The sequence below is a fragment of the Callithrix jacchus genome, chromosome 11, assembly GCF_049354715.1.
Source record: "Callithrix jacchus isolate 240 chromosome 11, calJac240_pri, whole genome shotgun sequence".
In the NCBI taxonomy this organism is placed as follows: domain Eukaryota; kingdom Metazoa; phylum Chordata; class Mammalia; order Primates; family Cebidae; genus Callithrix; species Callithrix jacchus.
Genome location: NC_133512.1, coordinates 104613196 through 104628138, shown reverse-complemented (window position 1 = coordinate 104628138; position 14943 = coordinate 104613196). Strand labels below are relative to the sequence as shown.

The window sequence follows — 14943 nt, the reverse complement described above, 5'->3', positions numbered from 1 at the left end:
AGATGCAGCAGGGGAGCTGGGCAGGGATCGGAGAACGACTTTATTGAAGGTGGAATTGGCAAGACTTAGCCCCACTTCACCCCACCCCAGAGCCAATCCTCTCTCTCTCACACACACACTTTCCACAAGCTCTGTGCCTCCCTGCACCTGCCTGGTGCCCTGGGAAGGGTGCTCTCTCTCTTTCTCTCTCTCCCCCCACTCATGACCCTGGGTTGGAGACTGAGTGCCTGAGCAGGCTGGCCTGTTTTTAAAGTGCTCTGACGTGCAGTGCTACTGTCGGAAGGGGTGAGGAGTGGCCGCAGGAGAGCTTCTCACGCCTGCCAGTCCTGTGCTTGGGCTGAGCTCCATCTGCCCCAGGGCTGAAGGAGTAACGCAGGTTGCAAGAGTTATTCTCACGTGCATTCCTTGGCGTTGATGCTACTCCCCCTTTCTCCCCTGGGGCCTGGGAGATGAGACCTCTGGGTGTTTGGGTTTTGTTTTGTTTGATGCTCCCAGGAAAATGAGAGCACGTTCCAGGAAGCCCAGTGACAGCACACAGTCAGATCTGGTATTCCCAGCCCTCCCCGTCCTCCAGACCCCTGTTGATTATCCCACGCAGGTCTCTCCTCAGGGTCCCTTGCCGAAGCCTTTCCCAGTTGGCACTGCTGCGGGAGGTACTTCGAGACACTGAGGGTGTAGGAAGGGGCAGGTGGGGGCTGAAGGGACAGCCCAGCTCCAGTTTTTCCACTGAGTCTTTGTCCAAGTCCTCGGAGCCCCGGGTGTGAAAGGCCTGTGCGTAGCGCTGGATCCGCTGCCGGTTGAGATCCTGCCTGTCTTCCACCCTGTGGAATGCAGGCGGACTTCAGAGATGACCAGGACTTGAAGAGAAGATCCCAGAAGGATATTTGTGTCTCATCCCCTGGTTCCCCCATCCCTGCCATTTCGGGCCTTTCCCCTTCTCTGCACCCGTGGTGGATGCCTGCGTCCCTGGCAGGCATCCTCAGGAAGCAGCAGGCTCTCCCACAGGCTCCCTAGATGCTTTGAGAAGTCCAAGCTCCAAATGGGGCCCCTTCCTCAGCAGCTCAGTCAACAAGCACACAGCCTAGGGAGCACCCAGGCGTCCACGGGGACCCCAGGAACAGGAAGTTGAGCAGAGGAATGCCCAGCTGATGAGTCTTCTCAGGGGACGCCTACCCCCGTGTCACTCACCGCAGGAACCAGCGGTCCCCCAGGCCATACTCCCGTCCGCAGATCCCAGAGCGAGGCCACAGGCAGCGAGGCAGCTTCCGCTCCAGCATCACCGTGGTGGCCACGATCTGCATGTAGGGACAAAAGGGGAAGTCTGAGATGAGGCTGGGTGCAGACAGAGGAATGAGAACTGCAGACTGAGAAGGAGGAGAGGATACAGGCAAAGGGTAACAGTCTAGCAAAGGCAAGGACACGTGCGAGCTCGTGGTTTCCGAGGGTGATGGACAGTGCCCCTGGATCTGGGAGGGGGTGCTGGCTTTGTTGACCCTCTCCAGTGGGAGAGAGTCGATAGGGCTTGAGACCAACAATTCTTTACCCTATGACCTGACATCCATGACACAGCCAGGCCAGAAGCAGGAGAAAGGAGGCAGACGCCTCATTCCCAGGAGCACAGGGACCAGAGAAAGCAAAGAGAAAGGGGTCCTAAGGGCTCCCAGATATTTTGACCCGACAGACATAAAGGCCACTTATCAATATAAACATCCCACTTAGAATATCAATATATATTCCTGGAGAAAATATTTTCCTGAGCGAACCTTATTTCCCAGCTTCGTTTTTCCACTCTGTTTTCTACACACCACAGTTAAATGCCTTCCAGTATGGGAAATTTCCATTTTTATTTTGCTGAATTGATTTTTTTAGATAAATTATTTTCTAGGTGTTTTTTAAATGAGGATTTGATTCATTGCATGATCCTCTCCCTATCTTGAAGATCTGGCTGAAGATAGCTTCTGCTACTACAGGAAGTTTCTGTGGCATTATTTTTAACACATCCAGCTTTCCACAGCAATTTCTTGCAGACTTAAAAATTATCAAGAAGACTTGATACTCCAGTTTTTATTTGGGAACCAAATGTACTGAGTGCAGTTTTAGCCTCCGTTAGCTTTATTTTCTGTTGATTTATTTATTGTTGATTCCTCTAGAAAACACTGAGCTTTTAATTGTTGAGAAAACTGTGAGGCAGTCTTCTCAGCGATTCCCGTACTGCCAGGTTGAATTGCTAATCAGTGCTTCTGTGCACTTTGAGTGATTTTGCTTGCTTTGCCACAACTGTCCGAATGTAAGTAGGGTCAAGAGATTCTGCCTCTCCCTGAGCTTGGCAGGTTCCTTGGTAGGAAGGGGAGGAGGTGCCCTAGCCCTCCCAGCCACCAGGTGGCTCACCTGGGCCCTCCACAGCTCATCCCGCTCGTGGGCCACTCGCCAGTGAGTGTCACCCATCATGGCGATGAGGAGGTTGAGCATGAGCAGTGTGGCGATGATGGCAAAGGCAGCATAGGTGATGCTGTACATGAAGGGCAGGTCCACGTTGTAGTTGGCAGGGCCATCAATGATGGTGAGGAACAGCTCAAAGGTGCTGAACAGGGCCATGGGGTAGTCGTAGAAGTGGCCCAGCTCCTCCGGGTCTTCTGTCTGGAAGATGATATAGAAGGCTGCTCCACCCAAGGGGAGTGAGGGTTACCATGGCAACCATGCAGGCGACCAGCCCACCCGGGCTCTGCATCTGTGTCCATCCTGGTCCCTTCATCTCAGTATCACCAGCCCTGCAGTGCTCCAGACTTTGGGGTTTTAAAGTCCCTAGTTTTCTATGAGCCTCATGTTCTTGATCCCAAGAGCTACCTCTCCCTCACACTCCTGATTCTTCTCACCTCTGGAAGACGTCCCATCCTCTGACATCATATGGTCTCCTCTGATCTCTGCATTAATCCTCCTCCCCAAGTTTAGCCCCAGCCAGTGCCCACTAGATTTTCTCATCTCCTCCCTGCCATGGCCTCTGATCCTGGACAGATGATTACCTGAAGCGAAGCCCAGGATGACCACAGCCATCAGCCAGCAGAAGCGCATCAGGTCACCAAAAATCATCTAGAGGGAGCAGGAGGTAGAGAACATCTGCATACATTCCCCAAGCAATTGCCCTGTCCAACCTCTAACAGGTCTAATCCCGATAAGCCTCACAGCTCCACCCTCTGGGACAGGGATTGGCTAACTATGGCCTGCAGGCCAGATCTACCTGTCCTGTTTTGGTGTGGCCTTTGAACTGAAAAGGGTTTCTTCATATTTAAAGGATTGTTTTAAAAAAAGAAGAAGAAAAACATGCAATGAAGCCATGTGTGGCTTGCAGAGCTTGGAATGTCTACTGTTCGGCCCTTGATGGGACTGTCTGCTGACTGCCGCTCTGGGGCATTTCTCTAGGGAGCCTGAGGGGGAGGACTGACCTTCTGGATCATGATGGTGAAGGGGCCCAGCATCTGGAATCCTCGGGCGAAGTACATGACGTTGCACCAGCCCAGCACCAGGGCAAAGGACATAGGCACCACCTCCCCATTGGCACTGGTGAGCCGCATCACCATGGTCACCAGCACCATGAAGGCATAGGCGATGCTGGGGGAGCAGGGAGAAGGGTGATGAAGGGAGGGCTGGGATGATCCTGGGGACCCAACAGCAAGAATGTAGCTGGGAAAGTGCCCACACATGCAGATTCAGCCTCCCCACACTCCAGGCACAGGGTCATACACACAGCACTAGAGAGGGAGCTCTGGAGCTAAGGTTCTCGAGAGGTCAGGAATCCAGGAGTGCCCTGTTGAGGGAAGGGATGGGAGTGAGATAAAGGAGACTCACATGAGGACATGGAATGGACCCCCAAGGATGGTCTGTCCAAAGAAGCGAGTGACTCCCATTCTGAAGATGTCCGGAATCTAAAGAGAAGTCAGGGAGACACAAAGGTACTCAGAGACCGGAACTCGGGCTGGTTTCCAGGGGCAGACAGCCTCGCCCAGATTCCATCCACACCTCACCTCTACCAGCAGGATGATGACAGCCCCAATGACAGTTACCAGCTCCCCCACCAGCCGGATGTCATCCTTAGGGGTCACGTAGGCTTCCTGAGTGTGGAGAAGAATGGTCAAAACACTCAGGGCTTTCAGGCATCTGCCCTGGGTTTCCATGGTGCCCAGGGTCACCAGCCCTAGCAGATTCTTTTTAATCTGTGAGATTAGGCTCTTCTCAAGCTCTGTTCTCAGAGTATGAGCCTATGTGTGTTTCTGTGGGCATGCATTTGGAGTTTGTACTCATGTATTTGAGACTGGAACAAGAGGAGAAATGGTGTGAGGAAGGGAAGGGACACAAGTCTGAGAAAAAGCAGAGACCCAAGTCCTGCCCTGCTGATCTCCTCCAAGGGTGTCACCTGAAATAGCTTCTGCTGTAAGAGAGTGTTGTCCCGGGAGCTTGTGCGGTTATTGGTCCTGGGCTTCAGAGGGCGGTTGACGCAGCACATGGTAAAGCAGATGATGTACAGCAGGTATATGGCACCCAGCACGCAGAAGTAAGGCCGCCCATACCGCTTCCACTTGAGGCTCACCAGCTCCTTCACTGGTGTCTGGTCCAGGATCTGGCGAGCCTGCAACAGAAAGAGAACAGTCAGCTCAGAGACCCTGACACCCCTCCCCAGCCACAGCCTGCTGTGACAAGCCCTACCTCCCGCTTCTTGGTGGTGATGATAAGTTCCAGCAGGGACTGCTCATCCCCGGAGGAGTCAATCTCCGTGAGATCATAGAGGGTGGAGGTCAGTGGTCCATAGGTCCACTGGGTGTGCTTCCGCTTCTGCATCAGGTGCTGGAACATCTAAGGGAAAGTGGAGGTGACTCAGGAGCAGTAAGCAAATGGGACGGTCATGGAGTGTAGATGGGATGCATGTGCAGGAGGACAGCAACCCTGGAGAGGGTGGCTGCCCTTTCATGCTGATGACAGCCCTTAGAGGTTGTCCTCTCCCTTGACTCCCTCCAGAGCTTGGAATGGGGAGATGAGAGGCTGCAGGGCCCTGCTCTGGGGAATAAAGGGCAGGTGGGCTGGGGTGTTACACACAATTCCAGCATGGGATCTAGGCTCTGTAACCCCCAATGCCTCAGGGGAAAAAGAGTGGGCAAGAAAGGGAACAGTAGCAAGAGTGAAAGGGGTTGAAAAGTTTCTGTCGAAGCACATGTTCACCTCTGTTTCCCCCAGGGCCAGTGGGGTAGGTTGAGGGTCATTAGAAAGCCACCTCAGGGATATGGAGTATCTCTTACCACAGTGTTACCCTCCACTCCGGCGAGCTTGAAGGGGGTGAGACCCTGGTGATTGGGCACGAGGTCCAGGGGCTGCAGGTGGTCCCCATGTCTGTCGTAGGACAGCAGCAAGTTGTACATCTGGCAGGCAAAGGTTTTGTTGGGCTGGAGGATGAGGATGTGTAACACTGTGTTTCCTGGGGAGGACACAGGGTATCATGTGGGCACTGGCCTAATGTCCCTGATGTCCCCATCCCCACCCTGGGGTCTTCCTGAAGATTCCAGCCCCTCTCTTCACCCTGCCCCTCACTCCCTGCAGCATCCCGGCTTCCCTCCCCATCCCAGCTCTCACCCAACGAGTCCTGGGCCCGGACGTCGGCTCCATGCTCAATGAGCAGCCGCACGATCTCCTCGCTGTTCACACAGGCAGCAAAGGACAAAGGGTGCTCCCCTGGGGACACAGAGAGATCCATGGCAGGAGAGTGCAGGATGGCAGTATAGGGTGGGCAGTCTTCCTCAAGTGACAGACTTCTCCTCTCCCCATCTCAGCTCAAGGATTGGGGACACTTTTCCAGCAGAACCAGAAGAAGGGTGGTGGGGTAAATTAGCCTCTTGCCTAATTAAGCCCTAGAAGGACTGCCACTCCCCAGAGACAGAGCTGAAGGCAGGGTCCTTCTCCGCCTGGCCTCCCTCTGCCTTGCCCACCTCTCCAGCTGCCCGTCCTCCAAGCCCAGCCCTGCTCTCACCAAAGTAGATGAGGTTATGGGGACTGCGGCGGAAGGCAGTGCCCGTGGCTCTGGCAGAGACACTGGCCCTGTGGGCGAGCAGGGCTCGGACCAGGTTCACGTTCTGGTTCACAACAGCGATGTGCAGTGCAGTCTGACCTGGCCCAGAGACAGCCGTCAGTCAAGGTCTGTCCCCAGGATCCTGCATGGGGTCCCTCCCATGTGCACCCCCGGTGCCTTTCCCTCGGGGGCAGGCTGGGATGGAGAACAGGGAACCCTTGGGTGTTCAGGATTCCCAGGGGTTCCAGCTGCCACCCATCTCGTCCACTTCTCTAGGTCCCTGGCATTTCAGGCGGCAGGCATTCTAGTGATGTGCAGTCAGGACTGACATGGAAGAAGGGAGGCAGAGAAGAGAAAAAAAAGTAGGAGACTTGGACCCCCTCTTTGTCTTTCCCAAACTATCCACCATAGAGACTGACTTAAAATAGCCCACCAATCACTCCTGCTCTCCACCCTAGGCCCATGGGCCCCTCACCCTCATACAGCTCAGATGTCATCGGCTCAAAGACCAGCTCCGGGGCAGCCTCCATCAGCACCATGGCGGCCTCCAGGTTGTCGTAGAGGGCTGCTATGTGTAGCGCTGTTTCCCCCATGGCTCCTGGCATTTACAGAGAGGTGGGTCACATGGCTTCCATGGGACAGGGGCTAGGGGACAATACATTCAGAGGCCAACAGCACAGCACAAGGTCCTGGGCACTCCTGGGAGGCCCCAGGTGTGGAGCTCACTGGGAGGTGGTGCTGAGGGCCTGCTTCTTACCTCTCTGGTGCACCTCGCAGTCCTCATACTTGAGCAGCTTGCTCAGGGCCCGGACATCATTCTCTTTGGCAGCTAGAAGGAGAGGAGACTCCCAGATCCTACAGAGGAAGGGAATAGGAAAGGTGGGAAGAGGGAGCATCATCGTGGAGGGAACAGCCCTGGCTTCATTCCATTACACACAGACGTGTGTGGCTCGGCAGCAGGAACCTCAAGGTCTTCAGTCAAGGCAGGTGGGGCCATTGATGTCTTTTTACAGGCAGTAAACATGAATCAACTTTTTGCCCATGCATTTGAGACTGTCCGTGACTGGTTTCCTATCCCCCCGGGCCTGGGGCCAGGAGGTACTGTGTGTGAATGTATTATCAGTGCACTTCAGGTATGGAGGGGAGGAGTTCTACTGAGACATGTGCTTACCTGCTAGCCAGTTCACCCCTGGAGTGGTCCTGTTTTACCCTCACCAGGTGCCCTGAGATTGCCCTCTCGGATAAGCCTTGTTTTGCATGGACTGAGGGGTGCAAGGAATTCCTGTCTCGTATTTGTGGAGGAAGTCACACGCAGAGGCTAGCAGGATTTCTCCTGTTGCATCATCCTCTGCCCACTCGACCTTCTCAGCAGAACCCTTTGACACCCTCCCAACAATAGCATCTTCAGGTTGGTGCTTCAACAATAGCACCAACAAAAGAACAGTGGCCCTTAAGAACAAGGCTGGCTGCAGGCTTCCCTTCCTCCCAGGTGTTCACTCATTCATTCACTCATTCATTCATTTTCTCTGTCTCTGGCTTTCTGCCTCTTGTCTTTCTCCTCACAGCATCTCCATGGCCTTCCTTCCTGAAGCGAAGCCCTGGATCCGCAGCAGCACATGAGCCCTTATAAGAAATGAAAATGCTCAGGCTGACCCTTCTACCTTGCAAATCCAAATCTGCAGTTTCAGAAGATTCCCAGGTGATTCCTGTGCACAGGACAGTTTGAGAAGCACTGCTCAAGGCAGTAGTTATTTGCGCCTGGACCCTGCATGCAAAAACCTGTGGCAACATCAGAGACCAGCTCAGGGATCTCAGTTTCCAAACAGCTCACCTTAAGGCTTGTGAAGCAGCGCTCTCCATCATTTTCACACCACCTGCCTAGAGGGCTTCAGGTGCTACTTTATTTTGGCTATTGGCCCCTAAGACATAAACTATGGTCAACAATGATAGATGTAAAGAAAAAAGAGCATCCAATCTAAAGGATTCATTCACTGAATTTCAGTGAATCTGAATGCTCCCATTCTGCCCTCTGATGCTTCTTGGGTTTACCCAATTTGGGATTCATGGATCTTTTTTTCCTCTGAGTCAGATTAGTCTCTCCTTACTTACCCACTTCTCACTTGTTTTAGGCCAAATTATCTTCTCCAACTCCGCAGATCATCTCTTTATTCGTATTACTACTGTGCGCTAAAAATCTCTTTTAAAATTAGAACTTACCCAACTAAGACACGTGGGTCCCTTTGACTCAACTTTCTCTCTTGCCCTTGAGCTATTTGGTCTTTCTATGGGAGTAAATGAAGTAACTATTTATCCATAGATTGACAGTTATGTGACACACAAAAAGACATAGACAGGAGCTTGCATTCTAAAGTGCTGGCAGTGGCAAGAAGTTGACTCCATAGCTGGAGGGAGAAGGACAATCAGAGAGAAGACATCAGCTCACTCATCTCCTCTGCCCTGCCCCCAGTGCATGGCAGCAGCCACCAAGTCCTGTCGGCTCAATATGCAAAGCTCTCTCTTCTTTCAGTCCCTACCTCCTTGCTCCTGCTAACCTTCATTCATTCATGTCCTCATTCTCTAGCCCAAGATTAGCAAAATATTCTTTCACCAGTTTCCCTGCACCCTATCTACCCCCATCCATCCTTCTTGATGCTGTTGAGATCATCTTTCTAAATGTCAAATGAAAGTCCAATGGGTCCTCAGCTGCTAAGGAAAGGAACACAGAAGCTCTTTAAGGTCTTTGTGCGGCTGCTTTTCCACGCTCTGCACTTCCCGCCCACTCCTCCTACCTGGCATTTTGGTCTTAACATGCCTTAGTACTGCAGAGCACACCATTCTCCCTATGTCTGTGCCCATGGGGCTCCTTCCTTCTAGACTCCAGCTCCCCTAGCCCACCAGTTTGTTCACTGTGTCTTCCGCAGTGCCTGTGCCTAGAAATACGCCTAGTTTGGTGTAAATGCTCACTGACATCATCTGTGGAGTGAATGAATCGGCAGCAATACCAAAAGGTGGTTTGGCTCAACTGCTCCTCCTCTTTATTTTCATCAGCTGCCCCCAAGCCAACCTTCAGCAAGCATATAAGTGAAAAATGGTACACTTGGTATTCAAACGCAGCTTCAAATGGTATTTTCTACATTCCCCTAATTATCACCACCACTTCAACCATATGCACAAAGCCCTCTCTAGACACCCTAGACTGGGGGAAAAACAATCCCTAGCACCAAACAAACACAAGCACACACACACGCACACACACATACACACAGGCACACACATGCGCACATGCACACAAATCCACACACGCAAAAGTTCCTCGCTCTCTCCTGTGGCCTTCTATTTCAGCATCTTTCACTGGGTGCTGTAATTCCTATGCATCTGTCTCTTCCTCTATGCTAAGGGTACTCAAGGGCAGAGACCAGCCACTTACTCATCTTTATATCCCTTCCCTGCCCGCCTCCAGTGTGCTTCCACTTTTGTGTCCATTTTGACCAATTGTGTGAAAGATTGATGGCAAATCTAGAAATTGTTCAAGAGTTCTACTCGCTGTATCCTAGACGTTAGTGGTGACATAGGCAGTGGCAGGCTCAAAGGTTCCCCTTTGGTCCCTACACATCTCTGAAGCTGCCGGTGTCCTCGATAAGCCTCCATTCCCTGTCAATTCATTTTTTGTCCTCTGCTGGCACCCCTAGAGGCCTAGGAAAAACAAAAAGCCACTGTCAGACCTAGAGTTGCTGGAGTTACCAAATAAAAATACAACATGTTCAGTTAAATTTGAATGTTAGATGCACAATTTTTTTTAGAACAAGCATGTCACATGCAATATTGGGGATACACTTATACTAGCAGCTTATTTGTTATCTCAAATTCAAATTGAACTGAATGTCCTGTGTTTTATCTGGCACCTAGTCAGACCACACCCTGTGTGAAGAACCAGCTGATGACCCAACCCAGCAAGGTTTGTAGAGAACTAGCCTCCTCTGACTGTGAACTCCAGAATCCAGCAAAAAGGGGGACCCAGTCTGTGGATGGGTTTAGAGGGTATCAGGCTGAGCCATTACTTGCAATAACACTATGTGTCCACAAGGGGACAGCAGAGAAAGCCCTAGCTCACCTGCTTGGCAGTAAGGCTGACCACCCCCCAAACACCTGACTCTCTCCTTGGGGTCACTGAAGGAGGTGCATAGAGCCGACTTACCCAGAGATTCCCGTGCTTGGGGGACAAATAGTTTTTTCAGTAGCAACTCATCACAGGAGTTTAGATCACAACATGGGGGTCAAGGACAGGGACTACCCTCACTGCAAAGAATTATCCTGTCCAAAATGTCAATAGAGCCAAGGTGAGGAAACCCTGACTCAGAGGTACAATTATTCATAATCCATTTTAGAAGGTGAATTCTTCACTCTAAAAGGAATCAGAAATTTTCCATACATAAAAATGTTTTCTTATGGCTCATTAAATACTCCGCTAAGGGAGAAATTTTTAAAAAAGGTGAAGCCTTTTAAGCTCCCACTGATCAAGCACTCAAAAGAGATTATAGAGCAAATCAGAAACTGTAAAATATTAAAGGTATGTTCAGATTCTAGAATGTTTTCTTTTACTGGGTAATAAATTATAATAAAATTGAATGGTCTAGTTCAATATTAGACTGGTGAAAAATCAACTGAGGGGTTCCTGGCATAAAATCTAGCACATTATTTGTTCAGCAAACAAATCAATGACCTCCCTCTGAGCCACCAAGGGAGGATTCCTGACTTCCTCTCTCCGTCTCCTTCATCCCACGCCCTAATCTGCACCTCCATCTTCGTAGATGTGTGTACTGTGTGCATGAGTCCAGTTTAGGTTTTAGTTGCTGGGAAACAAGGCAGGATCATGAGACTCTTGAGAAAAGTTCAAATAAGATTTTTAGAGCCAGAAAGCCCCCCAGAAATTGAGTCAAATCTGCTCATGTAACAGATGGAAGAAGCAAGTCAGAGACAGAGCCAGGACCCGTGCCCCACCGGCCATTTCTTGGTCACGATTCTCAGTGTTAATCAGGGCTGGAAGAGGAGTTAGAGAAGACAGGCACGGGTCCCACTGGTCTCTCCACAAATACCTTTCCCACCAGCGAGTGTGCCCTCTGGGCAGGGATGGGGCTGGTACACGACATGGCTGGCTGCTTGGACTGCACGGCCTCTCGCATTCCTGGGTGATACAGTGCTATGCGGGTGAAGTTCATGACCCCGCTCACTCCCGCAGCATCTCACTCATGATCACTTGTGCTATTTACCACCCTCTAATACAGGCCGAATACTTCTCCCAGGTTTCAGAAAAGGAAACTGAGGCGGCATGACCAAATCATTGCCAGAAGATCACACAGAGTTAAAGGCAGGATGCTTGGCCAAGAATCCAGCCCCAGGCTCTGACCACTAAATTATGTGGTTCTTCTAGTTTTATGACTCCTCCTGATTTTTCTTGGGGGTTGGGGGGTGGGCGGGCCTGAGCAGTGACCACAAATGAAGGAAAAAGCAGTAATGTGTGGGGCGGAGGCATACGGCGGGCACTTGTGGGCCACCTCCCTCCAGCTCAGGCTCCCGGCGATGGGATCAGGAAGCCAAAGTGGTTGTCGAGAGACTTGGAATTGGCTGCCATCCTAAGTGCCATAGCTCCTTTTGTGCACATAAGTAGACATCTGTGCATTTGCAAGCAGGCATGTGGGTAAGCATCTACCAAGGCAGGAGTGCACCATATACCAGAGAAGTGCAGGGCTGACTTTAGAGACACTGGATTCCCATATTTCACAGCTATTTAACCCCAAGAAAAGCTCCAACCAGCATGGACTTATTTCCAAATTGCTCCTTAGATGACAAAGTGCCAGCATAGGGGCGGGAGTGGGGTTCAGGTTAGGCAGCCTCATGAAGCTGCCCAGCACACCCCACAGCAGCTGGAATCTGGTCTCACACTTTCTCCTCTGTGCTTCCAGAACACATTTATATCCACCAAGCTCATCTTTAGCCCAAGTATCTGCCTGTCAGTAAACTTTGCTCATAGGGATGAGAACTCCCCGACAGCAGGGACTGGGTCATATTCATTTTCTGCAGGAAGGTGGGGTGTCTGATGTCCAATAAATATGTAATGCACTAAATATCAGGAAGTGAGAACATCCAAGCCCAAGGGAGAGATGACCTGGAAGAAATGGGAGAAAGTTGAGAGCTCAACTTGGATCCCAACAATGTAGATTTAAGCAGAGGGGGCTGCATGCTAAGCTCCAAGAAACATCCACTGTAGAGAGAGAGGAGCGTTGGGTTCCCAGTCACCCTGGGGAGGCCCCAAAGCCTTCCTTTCTCACTAGGCCATCCTGTACCCCCTGGAATCCCACCCAATCCCACCCCACAGTTCTCCCTGTGAGTCCCCTTTGGAACAAATTCAACTTCACCATTTACTTGCTCTGGGGTTCTGGGCCTGCCCCATTCATAGGGGGGATAACAGGACCCACCTTCATCATGGTTGCTGGGATTACGGAGATAAAGCATGTGTAGTAACTAGCACTGGGTTCTCAATCCATGGTGTGCACCTTCCCATTAGCTCACCCCTCATTCGTCCATATTGTTCCTGTTTACGTAGTCATCCCACGTTTATCTCACTGCCCCCATGCCTTCTCTTTGGTTGACGGCACAGATTAGGAAACTCCCCTTGCAGGCAATTTCAGCATCTTTCTGGGAAGTGCCCACCCAAAGGGGAGTCACTGCTCTGTATACCTGATATCCAGGAAAAAGAAGCCCAAGGAAGTATGGAGGCCACTGGGGAGATCAGGGCAGAGAGCGGGCATCCCTCCCAGGGGTGGCATCAAGCTTTTCTAGCCAAAGGCTGCAGAGGTGGCCCCCATATGATCTGAGGAACGGTGGGGCAGACAGGACATGTGGAAGCAGCCTGTTTCCAGCCAGGCTCAGCTCAGGCCTCCACTCTGCTCTCCCCTGACATCGCACACTGGGAATCTCCACCACCCCTTCCAATCCCCTGGGCCCTCTGTACTCTGTGCCTGGCTCCCCCAGCCCTGGGGTCCTAAAAGTGGGAAGAGGATGAGTGAAGCCAGTGACGATGACCGACTGTCTCACAACAATGCCATTCTGTTGTCCCAAGATGTCATCGGCCAAACATGTGCTCCAGTCCCCACTCTCCCAGGCCTTGGGGGAGAGGTGGGCGGCTGGAGTGAGAGATGGGAACCACAATTCACAGCAGGAGCACAGCCCCAGCCCAGAATCCTTCAGCAAAAGAAAACACAGGGGCCTCCAGGCAGCCTCACATAGTGTCTGCCTCCTTCATGACCCAGGGAAAGCCCCAATAGGCAGGACTTCCTTCTAGCATGCCACCAACTGGGTGGAGAAATCTACCAGAGACCACATGTAGAGATAGCCCTGAGTTCCGATTCCCCCTCCTCTCCTGCTCTGTACTCCAAGCTGCCATGGTGAAGAAAGCGGCAAACGGGTTTAGGGAAGTTTTCAGGGGTTGGAAGCAGCCAGCGGATTTCTTAGGGCTTAAACCCTAGAGTCTCAAATTCCACCACCTGAATGAGAGTGGGAAAGCACAGGTCCTAGGAACATCTGTTATTTTGACCCACTTCCCCAACTCCCACCCGCACTAAGAGAGAAAAATAAACCCCAAGGTTGGGTCCCAGCTTTGTGAGTCTTCATATCCCCCCAGTGCTGGGCAAATAGCAGGGCCTCAGTCAATCTCTGATGAGACAAATGCATCAAAATGGCAACTTCTTCACATTTTGTCTTATTTTCTGGTTCCTAGTGTCTGCAGTTCCCTCTGCTTCATTCAATCATTCATTCATTCCTCCATGCGAACATATGTATACTATGTGTTCCTTCCAGAGAGACTGTTGTAGAGGCAGGGAGTGGAGATACAGAAGGCATTGTCCTCACCCGCCGTCCCCTCTTAGGTGGAGGGGCTGTGAGGCCCTATCCTTACAAGTCCCAGCAAAGCGCCTGGGACTTGGAGACGTACTGACAAGAGGCTTGCAGAATCGAATTCGATCTTATGATAGTGAACACCTGTGCCCATCTCAGCCCCATCCTCTTTCACCAGCCCTACAGGCTGAGGATCTTGAGACAAAAGGCTCCCAAGCAGCCAGTCTGGGCCTGGGAGCACCATCTGTCCAGCCAGAGGTGCCAAAGGAGACAGGACGTGAGGGAGGGGTGAGGGGTAGAGGTGCAGGACTGGGGCGGTGGGGAGAGGCGCAGACCAAGGGGGTCTTACCTCTTCTGCTGCAGTAGGTTCTGCTCATCTCGGCTCTGAGCCCAGGACTCCCGTCTCTGGAACCATCTGCAGAACTTGCTCCAGAGGCAGAGAATTAGCCCTTTCTCCTGGGGCAGTGACAACCCCATGGGGTGTAGGGCCGGCTCCTTGGGGGGCTGAGGCCGAGGCCAGACCCTGACGGGACTCAGCCTTGGGGCCACATCGGCCCCCCCAAGGGCCGGCCCGCCCTCTCCCTGTAGAGGTCCCGTCTCCTGTCTCCTGCCTTCGTGGCGAGTTCCTTGGGAGTCTCCCAGCAGCCCCAGCCAGACTGGAGAGGACTGCGAGTTTGTTACACCTGGCAGAGCCAGCCAGGACTCTGCAGGGCTGGCCTGTCCGGAGCTCCCGCTGGCAGTGAGCGGGAGGAGCGGGAACTGCGGGACACTCCCTCCCTCCTCCCAGATTACCTGAGATTTAAAGAGACAGGCCGGCCGCAGACCTGCCTACCGAGGGGGCCTTGTGCCAACTCCAATTCTTTCTCCACCCAGGTCTCTCTCCCTGCCCCCAGGCCAGACGTGACCGGGGAGACCTTCAAAGAGACTGGCGAGGCCTCCCTTGGACGTCAGGACACCCCGTGACCTACCTGGAGAGACTTCAGGCAGTGAGAGAAGAGGGGAGG

The 14943-nt window shown here is 52.2% G+C and overlaps 1 protein-coding gene across 3 annotated transcripts; it reads right to left on the bottom strand.

The window, feature by feature from the left end:
• Nucleotides 1–23: 23 nt before the first annotated feature.
• TRPV6 (transient receptor potential cation channel subfamily V member 6) lies at nucleotides 24–14645 on the bottom strand. 3 transcript variants are annotated; one of them, XM_035254549.3, is made up of 15 exons: nucleotides 14289–14645; nucleotides 6807–6904; nucleotides 6525–6647; nucleotides 6011–6148; nucleotides 5617–5715; nucleotides 5286–5461; nucleotides 4699–4845; nucleotides 4409–4621; nucleotides 4020–4106; nucleotides 3844–3920; nucleotides 3441–3606; nucleotides 3021–3087; nucleotides 2389–2657; nucleotides 1189–1295; nucleotides 24–821 (listed from the first exon to the last, which is right to left on the bottom strand). In XM_035254549.3, exons 1-15 carry the CDS (start codon nucleotides 14414–14416, stop codon nucleotides 539–541), a joined length of 2178 nt encoding a protein of 725 aa, XP_035110440.1. In that variant the 5' UTR covers nucleotides 14417–14645; the 3' UTR covers nucleotides 24–538. The 3 variants fall into 3 exon arrangements, with proteins under 3 accessions (XP_035110440.1, XP_078199725.1, XP_035110439.1); XM_078343599.1 differs by lacking the exon at nucleotides 14289–14645 and adding an exon at nucleotides 9477–9665; XM_035254548.3 differs by lacking the exon at nucleotides 6011–6148.
• Between the last annotated feature and the right edge of the window lie 298 nt (nucleotides 14646–14943).